Here is a 22,316-nt window from a genome sequence, read left to right on the forward strand (position 1 = left end):
TCCGGGGCGGCTGCGCGAGGGGCCGGCGCGCAGTGTTGGCGCCAACTGGCTCCGGTGCACGGGCGCCCGGCCGGGAGCGGGCCTCCGAGCTCCGCGCAGCTGCGGGATTGCAGGCGCGGCGTGTGCCGCCCTGCTCGGCCCTGGCTCTTGCCCGTCCTGTGGGCCCGGCCGCCCCTCCCCGAGCTCGAGGGACCGGTTTGGGACCGGAGCGCAAGGCAGGCCCAGGGGCTGCGCCTCCCCTCCCCGGTGTCCCAGGCCGGCCGTCCCACCGCGCGGGGCGGCTGCGTCATTGCCCAAGTGGCCTGGCGCCCCAGGAAGGCTGGCTGCAGGCTCCTGGTGCCCCTCTGTGCCGTCGGGCCTCCCGTGGAGCACAGCGTGGGGTCCCAGCCGCGGGCTGGCATCGCTCATCTGCAGTGGCTGAGACCCCATGTTCAGAGGGGTCGTGTCTCTCCCACAGCCTGGGTGTCAGCCAGCCTGTGTCCTGAGAACGGGCCAGCATGCCCAAGATAACCCTGAACGGCGTGGCCGTGGATTTCCCATTCGAGCCCTACAAATGCCAGGAGGAGTACATGAGCAAGGTGCTGGAGTGTCTGCAGAAGGTACAGCCGCGGGTGGGTCAGCACGGGCGGAGCTTCAGCCAAGTCCTGACGCAGCGTAGCTCCACTCCCGGGTCACTCGTGCTGAGCCCTGCTGGGTACCAGGCCTCCTCCCCGGTGCAGGGCTCAGTCCTAAATGGGGCTGGTGTTCTAGGAGACACGGGAGACACGAGGACAGAAAGGACGTTGTTGCTCGGAGGGAAGGTCATGAGGTCACAGGCTTGGGAGCACCTTGAGGGCCCTTCTGAGGAGGTGGCATTTGAGCCAAGGCCACTTATGGAGGAGCAGCCAGCAGTTTGAGGATCTGGGGGAAGGAAGTATTCCCACGGGGCTGGATACTCAGCGTCTCGTCCTCGCTTGGGAAGGGGTTTGAGCTCGGGGGGTGCTGGAAGGCAGAGGGGTGCAGGTCGCTGGCTGACTCTTGGCATGCTCTCGTGCATCCGGCTCGGGCCCCCGGCCCTGCAGCCCCCAGCCTTCTGCAGCCCAGCTCCTGGCCGCTGTTGTGGGCACGGACTCCCGTGCCCGGGCACAAGGAGCACGGCGGTGCCCATTTGCCTCCGTGTCTCCCCAGCCTGCTGCTCGGGCTCCCGTCTGAGGTGTATGTGGGTCATCAGGTTCTGTTCAGCACGAACTACCTGCGGCTAAAGTCACGGAGCGATGTTCTGTGTTGAGATTTGGCACCTGATTAGTCACCTTACTATTTATATCAAGTTGAAAAATACCGTCGAGGTTTGAGTAATGCTCTGCAAATTGTTTGCTAACGAGGGCCGAATTAGCTCATAGCTTTTGGCTGGTGGCCTGAGCGAAGCTCTGTCAAGTTATCACTGTCCCCAGGCCTTGTGCTACCTGCGGGGTGGCCTCCGCCTCCGCCTCAGGTGGGCTGTGGTCTGCAGTGCCTCTCCCCTGCTTCCCGTGACCTTGCTCCTGGCCCCATTCAGAGAGTAAATGGCATCCTGGAGAGCCCCACCGGCACGGGGAAGACGTTGTGCCTCCTCTGCAGCACGCTGGCCTGGCGGGAGCACCTCCGTGACGCCATCTCTGCCCACAAGATTGCTGAGAGGGTGCAAGGGGAGCTTTTCCTTGATCGCACCTTGTCATCCTGGGGAGATGCCGCTGCAGATGCCGGCGCAGGTGAGGCTCCTTTCAGCTCCTCTGGGGCCTCTGCAAAGAGGTGGCCACGGGGTAGAGCGGGCTGGTGAGTTCCCGGTGCAGCTGCTACGTCCTCTCTCGCCATAGGCCTGAGGTCATGACCGTGTGGCCAAACGAGAAGGCCACACATGTCCCCCTAGGTCATTCCTCGGACTAGGGGCGCAGGGCTGAGGTAGCCAAGTGCCCCTGGGTTAACAGCACACCAGAACTTTGTGTCATGGAGGTGTGACCTGTTCTGCTTCCTTGTCCCCGGGCAGCTTGCTACGCGGACATCCCAAAGATCATTTATGCCTCCAGGACCCACTCACAGCTCACTCAGGTCATCCGCGAGCTGCGGAACACCTCCTACCGGTAGGTCGCGCGCTCACCCTGCCTCTGAGGTATGGGGGGGTGGAGGTGGCCTTGGCAAGGTGGCTCACGGTGCACTGTGCCTGGACCCCACTCTGAGGCTTTGCTGCGCTCCAGCATGTGCCGTGCACTGGGCTGCAGCCAGGGCCACGCTGTCCCTGCCGCCCACTGCTGACGAGGCAGCAGCTCCCAGAGTACGTCCCGCCTTGGGGTTAGCACCCTGCGCTCCCGGGGGGCGCTGCCGCCAGCTGTGGTGGGGGGCTGCGTGCCGGTCGTGTGGAGGGAAGGAGGCCGCCTCCACTGCAGGGCGGGGGCCGTCCCAGGGTCTCACACCAGCCTCGTGGGGCCGGGGGCCTGGTCGGCGGGTGTCCTCCCGTGTGTCCCCTGCCCTGCCTCCTTGCTCACTCTGGGCCGTGCGGCGGAGGAAGCGCCTCCCGAGCCCAGGGCACGTTCTGGCCACGGCCGCTCCCTTGGCTTCCCAGGTGCACACGCGGGTCACGTGTTGAGGTGCTCCGCGGTGGCCCCACAGCTCACGCTTGTGCTGCTGGATGGCACCAGGGCTGGTGCTCTGGTTCCTGGGCCCACGCTCTCCCTCCCGCCAGGCCGAGGGTGTGTGTGCTGGGCTCTCGGGAGCAGCTGTGTATCCACCCCGAGGTGAAGAAGCAGGAGAGCAACCACATGCAGGTGGGTTTCTGGGGTGCGCGCTCGGCCTCTGTGGTTCCCTTGGAGCTCTCGGCTGCGCCCCCAGGGGACGGCCCAGGGAGGAGCCGGTGGGCCAGGGCTGGCACGGTGCCGGGCAGCACCGCCCGTAGCGAGTCCCCTGGCCGGCCGGCGCCCCGCCCTGTCTTCACCATCACGCTAGCCGGGCCTGCTGCCTTTTCCTCCCAGATCCACCTGTGCCGAAAGAAGGTAGCAAGTCGTTCGTGTCATTTCTACAACAACGTAGAAGGTAAGAGGATTCGTGGAAGCCACTCTTGCTGGTTGGCGGCACCCAGCCAGGTGGGCTTGGAGCATGTGCTGCTCAGGCCGCGTGGCCTGCTGGCTGTCCCGTTTGGGGCTCCAGAGCGGCCACGTCGGTGCTGCCGGATGAGGTGGTGCCGGGCACTGTGTCCCGACCATGCACCCATTGGATCGTGTGTAGAAGGGCTCGTACACCAGGGCAGGAAAGGCTGTCGTGTCAGAAGGGCGTCCTGGCAAGGCTGGCCTCTCGCGCCGGGGTCTGGGAGCTTGGATGTCCGGGGTCGCCACCCCCTGCGAGGAGGGGCTCTCGGGGCCTAGAGCGTCCTACGCAGAGCAGATGCTTCCTCCCGGGAGTCTGGGGCTGGGGCGCGCGGCAGCCGCGGCATCTACGTGAGCGGCCCCAGCAAGAGCCCCGGGCTTCTGGCCGGCTGCCCAGCCGACAGCGTTTCACACGTGGCCTCGGCTCGTTCGGGGCATTTGGCCTGCGGAGGGGGTTCTGGAAGCCGGGCCTGGTCCCCAGGACGCCTCTGCGGGCTTGTTTCCCGTCACTGATTCTGCTGTGTGTCCCTGGGCTGTGGTAGGGCCCCGTGTGGGTGTGGCTGCCCCGGGGCCCCCCGAGTGCTCGCGGCTCCCAGAGGTGGCTGAGGTGACGGCACAGGGGCATGACAATAGCTGGCCCCGCTGTGGCTTCACGTGTGTGACCTTAGGTGCCCACAGCCCTTGGTGCCTGCTGCTACTTTCCTTAGGCCCTGGGTGGACGGCTGGCCCTGGTCTTTGCTTTTCCCCGGGCGGGTGTCCCTCACATCTGTCCAGGAGCAATGGCAGAGGCGCTTCTCTGGGGGTGGCCTCTGTAGTTTCCTGTCTGCAGTCAGGGCTCGGTGGCTTGGGGGGGTTTCATTGGAGTGGGGTTGGGGTCCCCTGTTTCCTGCTTCAAGGTGGGGACTCAGACCCGGGTTCAGAGGTGACAGGCCCTCGGGCACGCACAGGTGATAGCGCTGGGGTTTGGCGTGCCCAGCATCCAGGGCAGTGCTTGCTCCCGGAGGCCTGAGCTGGGGGGGGGTCCCTCACCCCCCAGGGAGAGGCATCCCTGCACCCTGTCCCGGGAACTCACTCCTCGCCACCGTGTTTGCTGTGGTGTCTGCTCTGGCGGCACCGGGGACCCTCGGAACAGCAGGGGAGGGTGCATGGGAGGTTGAGCTGTAGCCTGGCCGCAGGGGGCCTGGACGGGGGTGGGGTGGGGTGGGTAGGGGCAGCTGGCAGCCCGTGTGGCCTGGGGGCCTGGGTGGCTTTTCTCCTTGGCTGGGTCCGCCTTCTACTCACAGCCCTCCTGCCTCAGTGCAGCTTTCCCATGGGCCTTGGGGCCCCCTATGGCGCTCATGGAGTCCTCTTGTGCCCCGTTGTGGCCGCCTCCCTCGCCCACGTTCCTGGCAAAGGCGGGGTTGCAGGTGTTCAGCTTACCATGTACCAGAGCCTTTGGGCGGAACCCGGTGGGACCTGCTGCAGCCACCTTTCCACAGCGGTTTGTGGTTCAGCTCTCCACTCTGCAGCCCTTGCCTGCACCACCCCCCCTGCACTGTCCTCACCTGCACAGCCCCTCACCTGCTCCGCCCCTCACCTACGTAGCTCCTCACCTGCACTGTCCTCACCTGCACAGCCCCTCACCTGCATGTCCTTACCTACATAGCCCTTCACCTGCACTGTCCTCACCTGCACTGTCTTCACCTGCACAGCCTCCCACCTGCTCCGCCCCTCACCTACACAGCCTCCCACCTGCTCCGCCCCTCCCCTATGTAGCCGCTCACCTGCAGTGCCCCTCACCCGCACTGTCCTCACCTATGTAGCCCCTCACCCGCTCCGGCCCTCACCAGCACTGTCCTCACTCGCACTGTCCTCTACCTGCACTGCCCCTCACCTACATAGCCCCTCACCTGCTCCGCCCCTCACCTACGTAGCTCCTCACCTGCACTGTCCTCACCTGCACAGCCCCTCACCTGCACTGTCCTCATCTGCACAGCCCCTCACCTGCACTGTCCTCACCTACACAGCCCCTCACCTGCTCCGGCCCTCACTAGCACTGTCCTCACCTGCACTGCCCGTCACCTGCACAGCCCACCAGCTGCAGTGCGCTCACCTGCAGCATCCTTTACCTTACCTGGTGGGTGCCAGAACAGGAAGTGGCTGGGAGGTGAGTGGAGGGGTGGGAGCCGATGGAAGTGGAAGTGACCCCCCTGCCCCCACTGTCCCTGGCCCTATATGGCGACGTGAGGGTGCCTCAGCTGTTCTGCTGGCTCCAGGCTTCGTCGGCCTTCCCCTGGCCCCCAGCCTTCCTGCTTTGCCCTGGTTCTTGCCGCGTGTCCTGTCGGATGTTCACGGCGCATCCTTGCTGTGCCTCAGCCTCCGCTGCCCTCCTGGCACGGGGTGTGCGGGGGCGTCGCTGGCAGCCACCCAGCCCTTGGGGAGAGTGAGCGGAGCCTCCGGGAGGAGTCCAAGAGGAGGAGAGGCATGTGTGGGAGGAAGGCGAGAGGTGCTAGGGCCAGAGTCCTGCCTGCCTCTGTCTGGGGGAGCAGGCCCTGCTGACCACCTGCAGCATCCACACGCAGGCGGCCGCCGTGGGGCCCCTTCTTGAGCACCTCCCTGCCCTGGGCCACCTGGGCAGCTAGCAGGGAATGGTGCTTATCCTGGGCTGCCATCCTGGGCAGGGGCCCTGAGTGTCAGGCGTCAGATGGGTTCTGCCTCGGGGCGCCCCATCTGCCCTGCCTCAGATCCATACTCCTGCCCTGTTGACGTCGGGGGCGGGGCAGGGAGCAGAGAGAGGAAGTGACTTGCTGCCAGACTGAAGCCTGGTTGTCTGACGGATGCTTCCAGGGCACGGCCTGAGGGCCTCTGGGATGGCGGAGTTAGGCAGGGGGCTGTGCTCCCCCTCCGGTCCCCACGGGTCCCCTGCCCTGTTTACGCTCAATCTCAGGCCAGCAGCTAGCGTCTGAGGTATAGAGTAGGGCTTCCTGAGGATTATGCAGGTTTGGGGTCCCTCCAAGGTCGCTCTGAGACTCACAGTGGCCTCTCGTGAGTCCCCAGGTGGTTGGGTGCCTGGGCTGCCCTGAGGGAGAGTCCTAGGGTGGCCGCTGCCGCTGCCTGGGCGTCCCTCTGGGGTCTGTGGTGACTCACGGGGCCTAAGGACGTGTCTTCACTGTTGCCTGTGTCTCCAGAGAAGAGCCTGGAGCAGGAGCTGGCTACCCCCATCCTGGACATCGAGGACCTGGTCAAAAGCGGGAACAAGCACAAGTAAGAGCCCCGGCCAGGCAGCGGCGGCTGCGTCCCTTTAGGACAGGCTCTGCCGTGGTGAACGCGGGCACGCCACTTCCTGCCCTCTGCTGTCTTGACTGAGTGTAAAACTAACCGTTGTCAGGTGGGAAAAACATAAATGGTTTTGAGCATGATGGGGTCAGCAGGGAAGCTCCCCCTGCCTCCGGTGGCCCCTGTGCTGATGGGCAGCCCCGGCTCCCAGCCCGTGGGTTGAGCATTTACGCTTCTCTCCTTGGCTGGTTCCGCTGAACATGCTTGCCTTTCTGACGTTTGCTTTAGGGCTTCGAGTGGTGCTGAGACAGGACAGCATCTGCTTTCCGATTGCCTCGTTCCTCTACCCAGGGACGGGACTGGGGTTTCTTGTTTACGTAGATTTTTAGACGGCTGATCCGCTCACGTTAACAGCTGATGGTGTGAAGCGCGGTGCGGTGAGCCCTCCCAGGGTCCGCAGGCCCGGCTCCGGTCTGGGCCCCCCATGCAGCACGAGGCTCCTTCCTCCTGCTTGCCCATCAGAGGGCACCTCGGCCGGCGGGAGTGCTCCTTGGTCTGGGCCTCCCTCCCGGCTCCGGTGCGTGGTGCTCACAGCGTCCCCTCTTTCTCCAGGCTGTGCCCCTACTACCTTTCTCGGAACCTGAAGCAGCAGGCTGACATTATCTTTATGCCTTACAACTACTTGTTGGACACCAAGGTGAGGTCTCCGCCCACGTGGCGGGTGATTCCTGATGTCGGGGTGTCCCTGGGCTCGTGAGGGGCCCTCAGAGTCTTTGTTGGTTCCGTTTCTGAGATGAGACCGTCAGAGCGGCGGGCGTGTGGGAGGACGTGGCCCGCTGCCTGGTCTGGGCCCAGTGGTGCCCGGCGGGGGCTGTGGGTCTGTCGTTCTGGGCTCTCTGGGCGTGGGCAGGCTGGTGGACTGGGGAGAGCCATGGCTGCCCCCAGGGCCAGTCCCTGGTGGCTCAGCTTTTCTCTTTCCAGTTGGGCTCCGTGAGGCAGGCCGAGTGTGCTCTTGCACGCTCTTGCCCTCCCTCAGTCGCTCTCGGGATGCACGTGTCCTCCCATCTCTGCACACCCCTCTTGTGTTTTTTTTTTTTTTTTTTTTTTCTACCCCTCTTGTTTTAATGCGGGGCTCACTCTCCATGTGTGCAGCGGCTTGTCCTCCCTGGAGTGGCCCAGGGCCCCTGTTCTTTCATCCCCTCAGCACCGCTGCAGGGGAGACCGTCAGAGGGCAGTTGTGGGTGCCGCAGGGCTGGGAGGTGTCAGGAGCGCAGCTTTGGGGACCACGGAGCCAGCAGCCGCAGGGGTGCTGGAGGGGGCGGGAGCAGGCCGCCGTGGCGCGGAGCTGGGGGTTTGTGCAGGGCTTGTGCATGGTCTCGAAGACCAGGCCTGCCCCAGAACAGCTATGTCACCCTTGAAAATGTGGTTCTTACTGATCCTCGGGAAGTGGAGAGAGGGGAGGAGCGGGGCGGTCTGACAGGAGGTCGGGGCTCCAGGCCGCGCTGCCGAGCGCAGACCAGGCCGCTGGCCGCTTGCACGGTGGCGCCGCCAGGGCACACCCATGTGTGGCCCTTGGTTTTCAGCAAGCTTGCGTAGGTATTTCAGCAGGAAAAGGTAGGTTGGCACTTTTTCCCCCTAAAAATTGGTGTTGCAGTAGTTGGATACCTGTTTGGAGAAGAGTGAACCTCAGCCGTTACCTCACACGGTACAGCCTCAAACATAAAAGCCAGAAACGTGACGCTCCTCTAGGACAGAGCAGGGAGGGCAGGCCGAGCTTTCTGAGCTCAGACGCACAGCGTCCTGGCCACAGACAAACCCGTACCTTCGACTTCACTGTAATTTAAAGCCTTGACTCTTAAAAAGAGTGGAAAATTCAGAAAATTACAGCAAGTCATAAAGGGAGAGGGTACGCCTGGTCTGTCTGGGTCTCGAAGGGCTGTGCTGCTTCCAGGACAGCGGGAAAGGCCGTGCACGCCTGCTGGCGCGGAGCGGGCCAGAGGTCGGGCGGGAGGGAGTGGGTCTCCTGGCCCGGCTCAGTGCTCACGTCGACACCCAGCTGCGTACTGAGAACAGGCACTTTATTTTATGAAAATTGAACATCGTGTGCAGTCGAAGCCCAGAAGTACTAGTGCTGGCCCCCAGCCCGCTCGCCTCGCCCCTGCTTTGGGCGTCCTCCACCCCGTGGCTGTGTGGCAGGCATGGTGTGGGTCGGGCCTGACGTCCAGCTGCGTGGTGGCGGGTAGAGCCAGGTGGCTGTGGCGCGAGGGCCTTCCCCTGCCTGCCTCGAGCCTCTTGGCTCCAGCCCTGCTTCCTTCCCCTCTTGCTGCAGAGTCGCCGGGCACACAGCATCGACCTGAAGGGGACGGTCGTGATTTTCGACGAAGCTCACAACGTGGTGAGTGTCCAGGTGGTCTCTCCGCCACACCTGCCCTCCCCCACTTCCCTGCAGGGAGCACGCAGACCTTTCTGCCCCAGCCCTGGGTAAGACATGCTGGCCAGCCTGTGGCCCTGTCCACGCAAAACCTCCACGGGCCTTCTTGGTGGCTGCCTGGCCTGCTGCTTGCCCCTTGACACCACCACCTCGGTTCAAAGAGGCCACCTCCCGGCCCCTCGCTGTCACCTCTAGCCTGCTCCACCCACTCCTGGGGCGTCTGCTCAGGGCCCTGTTTTTCCAGGAATGGCTGGCCTTGACCAGGGCACGGAAGGAAGGCCACTTGGGTGCTCCGGAGCCTAGTGTCCTAGGTCAGCAGCGGCCACCCTCAAGCTCCCACTTGGTTCCAGGCGCTTGTCCTGGACGACCATAGGCCCAGTAGGCCGGGTCTGGCTTTTGAGGAAAGCTGGAAATCTACATACACTTTTTTAAGTTTTTTTTTTTTTTTTTTTTTTTGAAGTAACTTCTACACCCAGCTTGGGGCTCGAACTCATGACCCCGAGGTCGAGAGTTGCACGCTCTTAGACTGAGCCAGCCAGGCGCCCCAGAAATCTATATTCTAACGGGAAATTTTCCCATAACGAAATTTCAAACGGCGTGGTCGTATGGCTGACGTTGGACCAGTTTGTGACGTGGCCTTAGAGACCGGGGTGGGGCTTGGGGGCCCACTGCTTCCTGTAGCCCCGCACCCCTGCCCCACCCACCCTCCTGGATCCCCGAGTCCCCGCCCGCACCGGCCGTAGCATGGTGTGCTTGGGCCCTCAGGAGAAGATGTGTGAGGAGACGGCATCCTTCGACCTGACCCCGCATGACGTGGCGTCTGGGCTGGACGTCCTAGACCAGGTTTTGGAGGAGCAGACCAAGGCGGCACAGCAGGACGAGCTCCGCTCGGAGTTCAGTGCTGACTCTGTCAACTCAGGTGAGCTCACAGGTGGGAAATGAAAGAGCGGCTGCGAGGTGGTCTCGGGTCCGGAGGCCAGAGCCTTCCCAGGCCCTCCTTTCAGTCCAGTCCTCGTCCGGGCACAGTGCAAACTTCTGTAAGAGGTTTCTAAGGACCTCACAGGCCAGGAAGTAGGTACCACCCCACCATTCCAGCATTTTCTAAGGACCTCTCTGTACTTTCCCAGCCAGTACAGACTTTCCTGCACTGGATAAAATTGAAAACCAGGGCCACCTGGGTGGCTCGGTTGGTGGAGCGTCTGCTTGGGCAGGATCCCATGATGCCCTGGGACCGAGTCCCGCGGCGGGCTCCCTGCTCGGGGGTGGGGGGGTCTGCTTGTCCCTCTCCCTGTGCCCCCCACCCACACCCCCTGGCTCATGCTCTCTTTCTCTTCCTCTTTCTCTCTCAAATAAATAAAAATCTTTAAAAGAAAAGAAAACCAAACGTACTAACCGTGAAGTGTGCTGCTTTTGAGTGGCCTATGAGCATTGTTCGGGTATGACCTCCTCTTCTCACAGGTTCCCCTCTGGTGTCTTCCCTAATGCGAGGGTGAGCGGGGTGTGCGTGGACGTCTTTGCTGGACACGGTTTGCCCAGGTGTCCTCCACAGTCCGTGAGGGGCTGACGGGGACCCCGGATGGGTTTGAGCAGACCGCTCTGCAGTAGGCGTCTCCGCTACTTAGTTGCCAGAGGTCATGGGTTTGGGCGTTGTGCTGTGGGCGTCTCCAGACGCTTGCTGTGCCCTGCGCTTGGGCGTGGGCCCCGGCGTGAGCAGCTGGAGCTTCCTCCTTCCCTGCGTGACCACACACACACACACACACACACACACACGGACGGACCCCAGGGGGGCAGAGGCCCCGGGCACGCTCCGTCCGCACCCTTCTTGCCCTTCCGGCCTGGGTCTTTTCCAGGACTCGTCTGACTTGCTCGGTGCCTGTGCTGGTGCGGGGCTTGTAAGCGGCCTTTGTCTGGTCAACACAGTTCTCAAAAGTTTGGGTGTTGAGACCCTTTATGTTTTTTTTTTTTTTTTTTTTAGGAGTTTATGTATTTGGGAGGGAGGGAGAGAGAGAGAATGAGGTGGGGAGAGACAGGGAGATGCAGACTTCCCGCTGAGCAGGGAGCCTGATGTGAGACTTGATCCCAGGACACTGGGATCACGACCTGAGCCGCAGGCAGATGCGCACGCACTGATGCACCCAGGCACCCCTACCCTTTATGTTCTTAAAGCTCACTGAACTGGCTTCCTGTGAATTATGTCTCCTGGTAACTTCTATATCAGAAACAACTAAAAAAGTTACAAAGATTTGTTTATTCACTTGTCACAAGCCATCACATGTTACGTGAGGCTCCTGGGGCTGCTGTCACTCAGCACCGGAGCCGGAAGGCTTGGAACAACAGAGCAGTCCCCACTATGGCGCTGGTGGGCAGGACTGCGGTCCTCGCGTCGGCTCCACCCCACGCCCAGCTCCCTGCTCCCAGGCTCCTGCGGGCACGCTGCTCCGTCTGCACCTGGCTGACCCCCTGTGCGTCTGTGTCCAAATTTCCTCTCTCGTAAGGACACCAGTTACTGCAGTAGGGCCTGCCCCATCCGTAGCGATCCCGTCCTAACTTAGTCGTGTCTGTAGAGACTGTATCTCCAAGGTCATGGTCACAGGAACCAGGACCCGAATAGGTCCTTTTATTTATTTTATTATTTATTTATTTATTTAGAAAGATTTTATTTATTTATTCCTGAGAGACACAGAGAGTGAGGCAGAGACACGGGCAGAGGGAGAAGCAGGCTCCTCGCAGGGAGCCCCATGTGGGACTCGATCCCGGGACCCCAGGATCACGCCCTGAGCCGAAGACAGACCCCCAACCGCTGAGCCCCCGGGTGCCCCCGTCTAACAGTTTGAAAGCATGCGTGGTAATCTGGCTCCGTCGGAGGTGGTTGGGCCTCACAGCTTTCTGCTCTCGGTCTAACGTGGTACCGCTCGCGCGTGCCGTACACCTTTGCTGGGGCCGCTCTGAGCGTCGCCGCGGACTTGGTAGCCTGAAGCTACTCGGGTTTGTTGTCTCGAGGTCTCAGGGTGCGGTGGACGAGCCGCACTCCCCTTCCGGAGGCGCTGCCGGCCGTGGCTCCCGGGCCCGCCGCTCCGGCCTCCGCCGCCTCTGCCTTGGCCTCCTGCCTCTCCTCCGGTACGGGCCGCGGGTACCCAGGCTCCTCGCCCCGTCCCACGGCCTCTCCGTAGTCCAGTCTGCAGAGCTCCTTGGGCCGAGGAGAGTGATGTCGCCGCGTCCGGGGATCAGGACGCGGACGTGTTTGGGGGCTGTCGGCAGCCTCCGCCGTGTACCCCCTGGGGAACTGCAGCGCGTTCCTGAGAGCACCGGAGGGAAGAGGCGAACCGGGTGTGGTTTCCAGTGGTCGTACCGTGGGGGCCGCTCTGGCCTCGCTCCGCCCTGAACTGACGCGGGCCCCGGCCTCGAGCTCGCCCGTCGCCCGTGGGGCCCTGCCTGTGCCGCTGTCCCCCTGGGGCAGGGTCTCCGAGTGGGAGCCGCTCGGGTAAATCGCCGAGTGCCTGTGCGGTCATCCCGGAGCGGGTCATCTGGATGGGCGGTCGGACGCTTTTCTTAAACCCTGTATCTTGAAAAACTCCTTTTAGAAGCCATATGTTCTTTTAGGAATTTTCTTTTCTCTGAAGCCCTGTCACCAGTCATTGTGTAGAACGTTTCAGAGTTGACGTTTCCGGGCCGATGTCCAGCCTATGGCGCGTTCTTTGACCATGTGGTCTCCAGGGTGCCTTCAGTCTGGGGGCGATCCAGGCCGCGGGCACAGCGCCGGCTCCAGGCTGCGGGGACCCTTGTGGGGCCGCACGCGCGGTCTCCGCCCCCGGCTGCAGAACTTGACCACTCCAAGTCCTTTTGCTACTCTTCCCCGACCTCTAACAGAGGTGCTCCTTCCCCTCCCGCTGCTCTGGCTTTTCTCTTCCCCCTAATTTGACCTTCGTTTGTAAAATAAGTTTTCATTTTTCTCCTAATTCTGTTTGAGTTGTCACTTCATTTCTGAGTGTTTGAAAATCTCATTTATATTGTTTCATGTCTTGTATCTTATTCTGAAATTTTTTTTTTTTATTATTATTCTGAAATATTTTTAAGACAACTTTTATTTTAAAACTACGATCTGGGTGGCTCAGTCGGTGAGGCATCCAGCTCTTGATTCCTGCTCGGGTCGTGACCTCTGGTTGTGGGATGGAGCCCACAGTGAGCTCTTGTGCGTGAGCATGTGCATCTGGCTTTTTCTCTGAGATACGTAAATAAGTAAATATTTTAAAAATAAGTAGAATAAAATAATTTCCAGCTTACAGCTAACTTGAAGGCGTGACTTGTCCACCCAGAGTCTCACTTGCTAGTCTCCTTTCTCCACGGACAGATAATCTCTTTTTCTGTACCCTTCCTTTGTTATTTATTTATTTATTTATTTATTTATTTATTTATTCATTCATTCATTCATTCATTCATTCAGACAGAGAGAGAGAGAGAGAGGCAGAGACACAGGCAGAGGGAGAAGCAGGCTCCATGCAGGGAGCCCGACGTGGGACTCGATCCTGGGTCTCCAGGATCACACCCCGGGCTGCAGGCGGCACTAAACCTCTGCGCCACCAGGGCTGCCCTGCACCCTTCCTTTGACTGTGTCCTGGCGTGTGTGTCCCAAGAGCAAGGACGTGCTGTGTGGCCACAGTGCCCTGGTCTGATGGGAAGCCCCTGCGTGACTGGCCGGGCACCTTAGAGTGTCTCTGGTTGTCCTCATCATAGCCAGAGGCACCCTCAGAGGACGTGCTCTGGGAGCCCCCCCGTCGCCGTATCTCTGCGGCCTTGGAGCTGTGACCTGGACAGAGTCTCAGGTGTCCTCTTCCTTGGAATAGACGCTTTTGAGGATGAAGCTCAGTTACTGTGCTGCTGAGTGTCCTGCACTGTGGGCATGTGTGAGGTGTTGTAGATTCTGTTCAGGTTGTGCGCACCTTTGACAGGTGTCCCCGGAGGCACAGCCCATCTGCCGCATGGTTGGGGGTGCTGACTTGGATTATTCCCTTAGGTGACAACTGCCACCATTGTCCCCTGTGAGGTTACTGTTCCTCCATCAGTAAGTCCTGAGCAATCTGTGGCATCCGTGGGTGACCCCCTCCCCCCAGAATTAAGGACTGCTTGATGTTTATGAAGCGCTGAGTCTCACCCCCACGCCCCTTGCGTCTGGGCCTGTGGGAGCGGCTAGCTCTCCCGCGCAGCATGGGGTGCCCTGCACACCCTGCTGTCCCGTCCAGCGCCGCGCTCGTTCCCCCGTGGTGGCGATTCCGTGCTTCCCCTGCTGGGAGAACCGTGGTCCCGCTTTCCTTGGCGTCTCTTGTGCTCCGTCCGCCCTGGGACATGCAGGCAGCTGTGTACAGCAGCTCCCCGGCCGTGACAAGGCAAGCTGCTCCCCAGAGCGCGTGCGTCCGAGTGCTGGTCGGGAGACCAGGCTCACGAGTCCCTGTTGCCCCCCCGCCCCGTGGCTGCGCTGTCCTTTTAGGGTCATTTCTTATTCAGTGTTTGTCCTCATTGATTCTGTTGCTTCGGTTTTCTTGGGCGCTGGAAACCTCTGTGTGGTTCTGGAGGCCGCGAAGTGTCTTCCTGGTTTCCGGCTTATTCTTGCTTGGCTGCGTTTGTCCCACGCAGGAGCAGACATGCGCATATTTTGTTCACGCTTGCTTCTGCGCTGCACACGGGCCTGCCCCCCGGAGAGCGCCCCCCAGGGCCGCCTGCCTCCCTCAAGGCGACGGCCCGCATCCGGGTCTGCTGCCGCAGCACTTGCCTGGTGATGCCGGCAGCTCGGCCCGGGGCCCGGGCGCCCGCCCCGTCGGCTGGTCCCGGCTGCTGGGGGGCGGGGGGCGGGGACGGGCTGCCGAAGCCTGGGCCCCGCGTGGCGCCTGCTGACTTGGACGCGCCAGGCCCTCGAGCGACACGGCCCCGGGATGCTTTCGACTTGCTCCTCTCCGAAGTGGGCGTGAGCACTGTCTTCACGCATTTTGTGTTGGAAATGGCCATCCCGGCGGGCGCACAGTGGCTGCCGGTGCTTGGTTTTCCAGTGACGTCCTTGTTCTGCGCCAGGAAAGCCCGCACCAGGCATGTCCCCTCGGCCTGCTCTGGTCCGTGAGCTCTTGCTAAAGCCCATAGTTGGAGGGTCGCCAGGGCCTTTGGTGGCATGTGCCTTCGTTGGGAGGCAACTGTTTCCTCGTGGGTTCCCCGGGCTCTGGGATTTGGGAGAAGCACGGGTCCAGCACGGTTCTTGTCGCGCCCTACGCTCCCCGTGTGTGGCTGAGGACTGTCGCTGTCGGCTGTTTGTGTCGGGTTCTTCCCCGGTCACGGTTCGCCTCCTTCCCACCCCGTCCCCCGGAAGGGGCTGCTCAGCATGGCCCCGGCGGCTTGCACTCGGCACCCCCTGCCTGGGGCTCGCTCACCCCGGTGTCGCTCCCCGGGCTGTGGCCTCAGAAGTGATGCCGTGGGGACGGCTGGCCGGCTCGGTCAGTGGAGCGTGTGACGTGTGCTCTCTGGGGTGACCCCCCGGGTGGGGGTGGAGGTGACGAATAAATATGGAAAAACCTTTAAGGAAGGAACAAGTGCTGCTGGCTGAGAAGCACAAAGGAAAGAGAGACGCCCGACGTCATCACAGTCCAACTGTTAGGCTTCGGAGATGCCACCGGGACAGCGGAAGGACCGGCCAGAGGACGGCAGGTCTTTTTTGTGGATCACGTATCTGATAAGGAATTTTCATCCAAAACACACAGGAAACTCTTACTACTCAAAGAAAAGACAGTCCCGTTAAAAATGGACAAAAAGTAGGAACAGGCGCTTCAGAGTAGACGCAAGGGGTCAGTGCGCACGTGGAGACGCAGGTCTGAGCGCCGAGCGACGCCCTGTAGGCCCAGTGGCACGGCTGCTGCCAGGCTGATGGGCAGTGACCAGTGTCGGCAAGGGTGTGGCCACCGTCCCTTAGCTTCTGCGGGCGGCAGGCGGGTCCCAGGAAGGAGAGACCTGCCGTGGCCACGCGCCCTGCTTCGCTCCAGCCACCGACCTGGTGGAGCCGCAGATGGGGTGGCTTCAGTCACCGCACTTCGTCTCCGGAGGCGTCTCCGGGCGGCAGGTTCTCGCCGTGGCGACGGGAACACCGTTGCGCTCGGTGCTGAGACCCGGTGGTCACCAGGGCATTGACAGAGGGTCGTGTGCCCCCTGCACTGCTCGGTTTATTGGGGGGGTGACTTCGTCGAGGTGCTCTCACCTCGGCTGTTACTCGGTGACACCGTTCTCACAGGAAAAGGCGGATAGATGCTTGATATTTTGCCCGTTTTTGGATTTGGGAGTTTGAATTTATCCCTGACTTGTGTGATTGGTCCCTTGTCCCCTGAGGAGGAGAGCGTTTAATGTTGTTGGTGGTACTCGTGTCTAAACGCACACGACAGCCTCGGTCCCGTTGCTGAGCTCGGGCCCCTCTGCAGATGTTCCATGGCCCTGCCAGGCTGACGGGGAGTCGGGACATTGCTCACTCGCTTGCGTGTCCTGCCCCAGACCTGCCATCAGCCGCGTTTCCCAGGAGCCCTGGTTCCTTGTCGCGGGAGATGGTCTCTCAGGACCCGTGGGCGGGGGGGGGGGGGGGGCCCTGTGGCCGGGTCGGTCGTCCTGGGTCTCCGGTGAGCAGGGCTGGGGAGTGCGCCCACGTGCGTGAGCGTGCCACCGCGTGTCCCTCGCGCTGAGACAGCCCCTGAGCTCACCCTGCTGCCTCCGGCCCATGATCGGGCTGCAGGGATGTCGGATCCTCTTGTCCATGGTTATCTCTGTGCCTCGCCTACTTGGGGACACAGGCGGGAATCCAGCCAGAGTCCTGGCTTGTGGGGACGCGGTTGGCAGAAGTGGGACGTGACCACGCATTTGCTGCTTTCCCAGGGCTGCACATGGAGCTGGAAGACCTCGCAAAGCTCAAGAGTGAGTGCTGGCCTCCCCCAACGCCCGTGGCTAGGCGGGCCGCCCCTCATGACCCCCTCCCCACAGTGATCCTGCTGCGCCTGGAGGCGGCCATCGATGCTGTCGAGCTGCCTGGGGACCACAGCGGCGTCACCAAGCCAGGGAGGTAAGGGGCAGGGCGTGCGCAGCGCTCCCTACGGTGGGCCCCCTGCCCCCGGCCCCGCCCGCGCGCCTGTGAGGTCTGATTTGGTTTCAGTGGCCCATGAGAGGCTTTGTACTAGGGTGTTGGGGCCTAAGGCCAGTGCGCGTGCAGGCAGGGCCCCTGTCCCCGCCGCCCCCTCTGGGCCGGCCCTTTACGCTGAGACGCCTCGTCCCCCCAGCTGCCCCTTCCGGCCTCGGGAGCCCCGGTGGCTCTGACCAGGGCGCGGGGCTGCGGTCTCAGCAGCCCGGGGCAGCTGGGGTTCTTTCCCAAAGGTCATGGTCTGGGGCTGGTTGTGGCCCTCCTCCGGGTGCAGCTGGCAGCCGTGCTGGGATCCAGGCTCGGGTTCTGAGGGTCTGGGGAATTCTGTAATGTGCTGGAGCACCGCTGCCTGCCTCCTCCCCGAGCCCGGCTGCTGTGCTCGGAGCCTCACAGGGCTCCACTTGCTTCCCAGAGGAGCCAGGCTGCTTGGCCCGCCCCACCCACCCCTCCACGGCCCAGACGGCAGGCTTCACTGCCTCCCACAACGCCGTGGGGGCCTGGCCTTCTCCTCAGTGCTCATGTCTCTCTCACCTCTGGGTTCGGCCAACTCTGGAGCCCTTGGCACTCGTGTCCGACTGCGGGGAATATAAGGCCGCTGGCTGGCGCCCCGCATGAGGCCCATTCTCCCACAGCTACATCTTCGAGCTGTTCGCGGAGGCCCAGATAACGTTTCAGACCAAAGGCTGCATCCTCGACTCCCTGGACCAGATCATTCAGCACCTGGCAGGACGTGAGTCCCCAGCCTGCCCTGCAGCCTGCGGGGTGCTAGGCCTTGACTCAGGGCCAGAGCCTCCTGCATCCCCGAGAGGAGCGTCCCCCCCAGACCTCCCTCTCCGGCGGTGACACTGGGGCATCAGCGCTGTTGGACGGGCGTCTGTTTTGTAAAGCACAGCCCAGCTTTCCGTTTCTTGGTCGGGCCTTTAAAGGAAGAGTGCTGAGGGACCTGGTGGGTCAGTGAACCTTGGTGCTGAGCCCCCACATCCTGTTTGCACCCCGAGGCTGCCCTACGGGCCCACTTCTACTGGGTGGGGTCTCGTTCTCTTGGGTGACCGGCGTTCTGGGCTCCCGGGCCCTGGGGGTGGGCAGGCAGGCCCAGCCGTACTGGAGCACAGGGCCTCTTTTCTCCTCCCGCTGACTCCGGAGATGTTCTGGGGGCAGCGTGGGAGATGCTCCCCAGGGGCACGCCCCACAGCAATGCCGGGTTGAGGCTGAGCTTGCTCGTGGCTCCCGGGGGTGGGGGTCGGAGCCTCCCCTGGTGGGGCGTGGACGGCCAGCGGCTGCTGCTCCCACAGGCACGGGGCTGTTCAGCAACACAGCAGGCTTGCAGAAGCTGTCGGACATCATCCAGGTAGGGACGGGCCTGCGGCGAAGGTGCGGCGTCTCCCTTCCCGAGGGCCGTGGAGGGGGGCCTGGAGCTTCTACTGGCTCCAGACTTGGGGCAAGGCCAAGGTGCTTGGAGCCAGCAGCCCGTGGAGTGCACTTCCTCTTCCCCGGAGGCACCCTGCCCGGCCCGGGGGGGGGGGGGGGGGGGGGGGGGGGGGGGGGCGGGGACGGAGGCGGGGGCGTGTCCTGAGTGTGAGGTGTGGGCCGGCGTCATCCCAGCACTTCTGCGAGGGGACAGCAGGCGCCCAGCCTGCCACCGCGCTGCAGCCACGGCCCCCGCCGGGCCCTGCGTTTGTGCTCCCCGTTCCCAGTGCCTTTTCTCGGCCCCTGCAGGGGAGCCGGCCCTGTGCTCTGCTGCCCCCTCCTGCCATGCCCTGCTCCAGGCCAGCCCTGCGGCCCCGGCCCTCACCCCGTCCCGGGCAGCGCCCCCTCCTCCCCAGAGGGCCTGTCCATGCCACAGGATTCTCCCCCACAGCCTCACTGAGCCCAAGCACCCGTCACCCTGAGGGTTTGGGGTTTCCTGTGGCAGCTGCCCTAAGAGGGCCTAGCAGATGACTCCGTGTCCCCTCCTGCCCGGTGCTGCCTGTGGGCCTGCTGCTTGCTCTGCTGTGTCTGTTCCAGCTGGATGGAGTGGGACTGGGCGGCGGCTCATCCCTCATCCCACAGCTGGCTCCCGTGGGCAGGGGGGCGCACTGGGCCAGCCCTGGGACCTCAGCGGGGCAGCCTGTGGTGAATACCCGAAGGGCTGCCTGGGGGCCCCCCGCCGGTGGGAGAGCCTTGCACTTCCCCAAATCCAGATCCCCGCGAAGTCGTGTGAGCAGGGGGTCTGCTGCTGACCGAGCCCGGGGACCGCAGGAGGCGGGCCTTGGAGGGACGGGGGGCACCGAGGGGGCATGAGACGGGCTCAGCCACTGGGCTGGCCCCTGATCCCCGGGCACCGCAGGCCCAGGCACCAGGCAGCACGGGCGCCCCCTCTTCACTCGTTGATGCGTCTGCTTCGGCGCCGTCTCCTCCTCGGCCCTAACCGCCTGTCACCTGGCTTTGCTGGCTCCGGAGTCGGGCAGTCTGGTGTCTGGCGTCTCTGCCTTCGTGCTCCGTCCACGATTTACCCGCTTGCTGCTTCTCCTCGGCTGGTCGCCTTGGCTAGAGTGTAGTTCTCTGTACTTGGATCAGGGATGATTTTTGTCCTTTTACTTGGGGGCTGAACCAGGTCCTTCCCGGGTCCCCACCTGCCGCGGACTTGCCCCTGGGGGGAGCGTGCGGACCAGGAGGGGCCTGCAGGATGGCGGCAGGGGGGACTGCCGGGAGGCCAGGCGGCGTGCGCCCCCACCCTCAGCAGGAGGTCCCCACCCGGGATGCCGACCGCTCAGCGCTGGGCAAGGGGATGGGCATGTGTCCTGGGGGGGCTGCGTCCTGCTCACCATGTTTTCACGTCTGCTCTCCAGATCGTGTTCAGTGCAGACCCTGCCGAGGGCACACCCGGCTCCTTGGGGGGGCCTGGGGCCTGTCAGTCCTACAAGGTGGGGGCTCTGGGTGGGGGCCTCCCGTCCTACGAGGTGGGGGTGTGGGTGGGGGCCTCCCGTCCTACGAGGTGGGGGCTCTCTCCAGGGCGAGGGACTCCTGGGCTGGGTCTGGACACTGTCCATTCTGTCCATCCAGGTTCACATCCACCCTGATGCTGGTCACCACAGGAAGGGTCCTCGGTCGGATGCCTGGAGCAGCACGGCTGCCAGAAAGCCAGGCATGCGGGGGGCCCGGGGGCCGGGGGGCCGGGGGCCGGGGCCTGGAACACAGCCCTGCTCGCCCCCGCACGGCGCCGTGTCCAGTGGTGGGTTTCTGAGCGCGGCCTGCTCGGGGAACCTCACAGCTCACCCCCCACGCGGCCGTTGGAGACAGACCTCCGAGCACCTGCTGGGCGTCCACTGAGCCCGGGTACAGCCCGGCCCCTCACGCCTCCGGGGACCGATCCATGAGGGGTCAGCCCACAGGAAGGCCGGGGCGTGTGCTCGTCGGCGCAGGGGTGCTGCTTTCCCGCCATCCCACCGGGTGGACGCGGGCGGGGCGGGCTCTGGCGAGGCCACTGTCCGGGCCCACCCGGTTCCTCAGGTGCTGGCTCTGTTGCCCCGACCCCCCTGTGGGGTCAGGCCTAGCCCTTCGTCCCTGGGCTCACCTGCTTCCCTGTGTCCTAGAGCTGAGGCTGCTCGTGACACGAGGATGGGTCTGTGCTGGGCCCCCTGTGGCTTTTGGTGTGAAGCTGGCCTGCCTTGGCCGAGGTGTGTGTCCGCGGCGTCCAGCCCCGGCGAGTGTCCTGGCCACCGCACGCAGGGTTGAGCACCCCTTGCAGCCTGGCCTTTAGAGTGGGGTTTATAGGACGCCCCCGGGGCGCTGGGTCCGAGGTCAGGGGGCCACTCCTCAGCCGGCCCCGTGGCCTGCCCCCGCCTCCTGTGTTCTGGGCCCGGCCCTTCCACAGCTGCTGGCTGCAGGTCACTTGGGACCACACGCTTCCCCAGGAAAAGCAGGGCCGGGAACGGGGCTAGGGCAGGTCACCTGGCCTGTCAGCAGGAAGCAGCTTCCGGGGGAGGCGGGGAGACCCATGCACCCCTCCGTGGTGTTTGTGAGGTCATAGGAAGCAATTTGCGCCAGCGCCCGAGGCCTCACCTCACTGCGGTGCTGTCCCCGGGGGACACGGACACAGCCAGGGCGCCGGGGGCACGGCGTCCCGAGTTCTCACGCCCGCGAGCGTGAGTTCTCAGAAATCGCCGCTGCCGGGGTTGGGCGTTTGTAGGAAGTTGGTTCATGGCTGAGCTTACCGAGAAGCTAGGATGTGCGTGAGCGACGGGAGGGCCGGCCCTGGCCCCAGGCCTCTGCACGGAGGGGGGCAGCTCCCGGCCCCTACGCCCCCGCCTGTCACAGGGCCGATCCCGACCCGTGGGTGGAAAAGGCTTCTTTGGCCCCAGAAACTGGTTTGCTTTTTATGGGAAACACGTCTGACCCGTGACTCCTGTGCTGTGGGAGCGTCCTCAGCAGGAGGCCCCCCCTGCCTCCTTGCTTGTGACACCGCCTCCGGTCCTGCCTGCCAGGGCGCGTGGGCTCCTGCTGGGTGGTTTGCGAGCGGGGGCCAGGGCCTGTGACGCAGCCGTGGTGCCCCGGGCCACGTGTCCGCCTCGGCCCAAGTCTGGGTTGGGGTCGGCGGTGCTCTCCGCCCCTGGCCCCCCCACTCTGGGTCTCCCTGCGCTCCCAGCACGCCCGAGGGAGGGAGGGAGCAGGGCCCCCCAGACCCCGAGCCTCCCCCTCCTCCCCTAGGGAAGGTGCTGAGCTACTGGTGCTTCAGCCCCGGCCACAGCATGCGGCAGCTGGTGCAGCAGGGCGTCCGCACCGTCATCCTCACCAGTGGCACGCTGGCCCCCGTGTCCTCCTTTGCCCTGGAGATGCAGATGTAAGGGCGGCCCCGGGCGGCTGCGGGTGCGGGGCCCAGGCCAGCCCTGGCTTGAGGGTGCTGGGCTCAGGACCTCACAGGGCCGCCCTGCCCCCAGCCCTTTCCCAGTCTGCCTGGAGAACCCACACGTCATCCACCAGCAGCAGATCTGGGTGGGCATCGTCTCCAGAGGCCCCGATGGAGCCCAGCTGAGCTCTGCTTTTGACAAGCGGTAGGGGCCTGGGGGGCGGGGGGCGGGCTGCGTGCCTCTGCCTCTGCCTCTGCCAGGACCCTGGTGGGGACCCTGGTGAGGACCCTGGTGACGCGGGGCTCTGGCTTTGCGCAGGTTTTCGGAGGCGTGCCTGTCCTCCCTGGGTAAGGCGCTAGGTGAGTGCGCGGGGGGCCCCGGCTCCTCCCGGCGGGCGCCCCATCCCCAGGGCGGGCCCCTGCCCGCAGCCCCCGTGAGGCCCTCTTGCTGACGAAGCCGTGGCCTGCAGGCAACATCGCCCGCGTGGTCCCCCACGGGCTCCTGGTCTTCTTCCCGTCCTACCCCGTCCTGGAGAGGAGCCTGCAGTTCTGGCGGGTGCGTCC

At 63.8% G+C, this 22,316-nt stretch overlaps 1 protein-coding gene across 11 annotated transcripts in view; it reads left to right on the top strand.

Annotated features, from left to right (window-relative positions):
• Positions 1–22,316, top strand: part of RTEL1 (regulator of telomere elongation helicase 1) — a 28,779-nt gene that overhangs the window by 351 nt on the left and 6,112 nt on the right. For 4 of the 11 annotated variants that reach the window (XM_072801759.1, XM_072801762.1, XM_072801768.1 and 1 more), the window contains exons 2-21: positions 458–599; positions 1,535–1,727; positions 2,003–2,096; positions 2,576–2,777; positions 2,982–3,042; positions 6,260–6,335; positions 6,960–7,044; positions 8,677–8,742; positions 9,544–9,697; positions 16,669–16,707; positions 16,774–16,852; positions 17,560–17,657; positions 18,220–18,275; positions 19,756–19,830; positions 19,970–20,051; positions 20,500–20,583; positions 21,614–21,746; positions 21,844–21,957; positions 22,072–22,112; positions 22,223–22,308. In XM_072801759.1, coding sequence (XP_072657860.1) covers positions 498–599; positions 1,535–1,727; positions 2,003–2,096; positions 2,576–2,777; positions 2,982–3,042; positions 6,260–6,335; positions 6,960–7,044; positions 8,677–8,742; positions 9,544–9,697; positions 16,669–16,707; positions 16,774–16,852; positions 17,560–17,657; positions 18,220–18,275; positions 19,756–19,830; positions 19,970–20,051; positions 20,500–20,583; positions 21,614–21,746; positions 21,844–21,957; positions 22,072–22,112; positions 22,223–22,308 — 1,920 coding nt within the window. In that variant the 5' untranslated portion in view covers positions 458–497. Of the gene's footprint in view, positions 1–45; positions 600–1,534; positions 1,728–2,002; positions 2,097–2,575; positions 2,778–2,981; positions 3,043–6,259; positions 6,336–6,959; positions 7,045–8,676; positions 8,743–9,543; positions 9,698–16,668; positions 16,708–16,773; positions 16,853–17,559; positions 17,658–18,219; positions 18,276–19,755; positions 19,831–19,969; positions 20,052–20,499; positions 20,584–21,613; positions 21,747–21,843; positions 21,958–22,071; positions 22,113–22,222; positions 22,309–22,316 lie in introns of those variants that run through there. The other 7 variants (XM_072801763.1, XM_072801767.1, XM_072801764.1 and 4 more) reach the window with 7 other exon arrangements.

Source organism: Canis lupus, chromosome 26 (genome assembly GCF_048164855.1).
Source record: "Canis lupus baileyi chromosome 26, mCanLup2.hap1, whole genome shotgun sequence".
Lineage (NCBI taxonomy): Eukaryota > Metazoa > Chordata > Mammalia > Carnivora > Canidae > Canis > Canis lupus.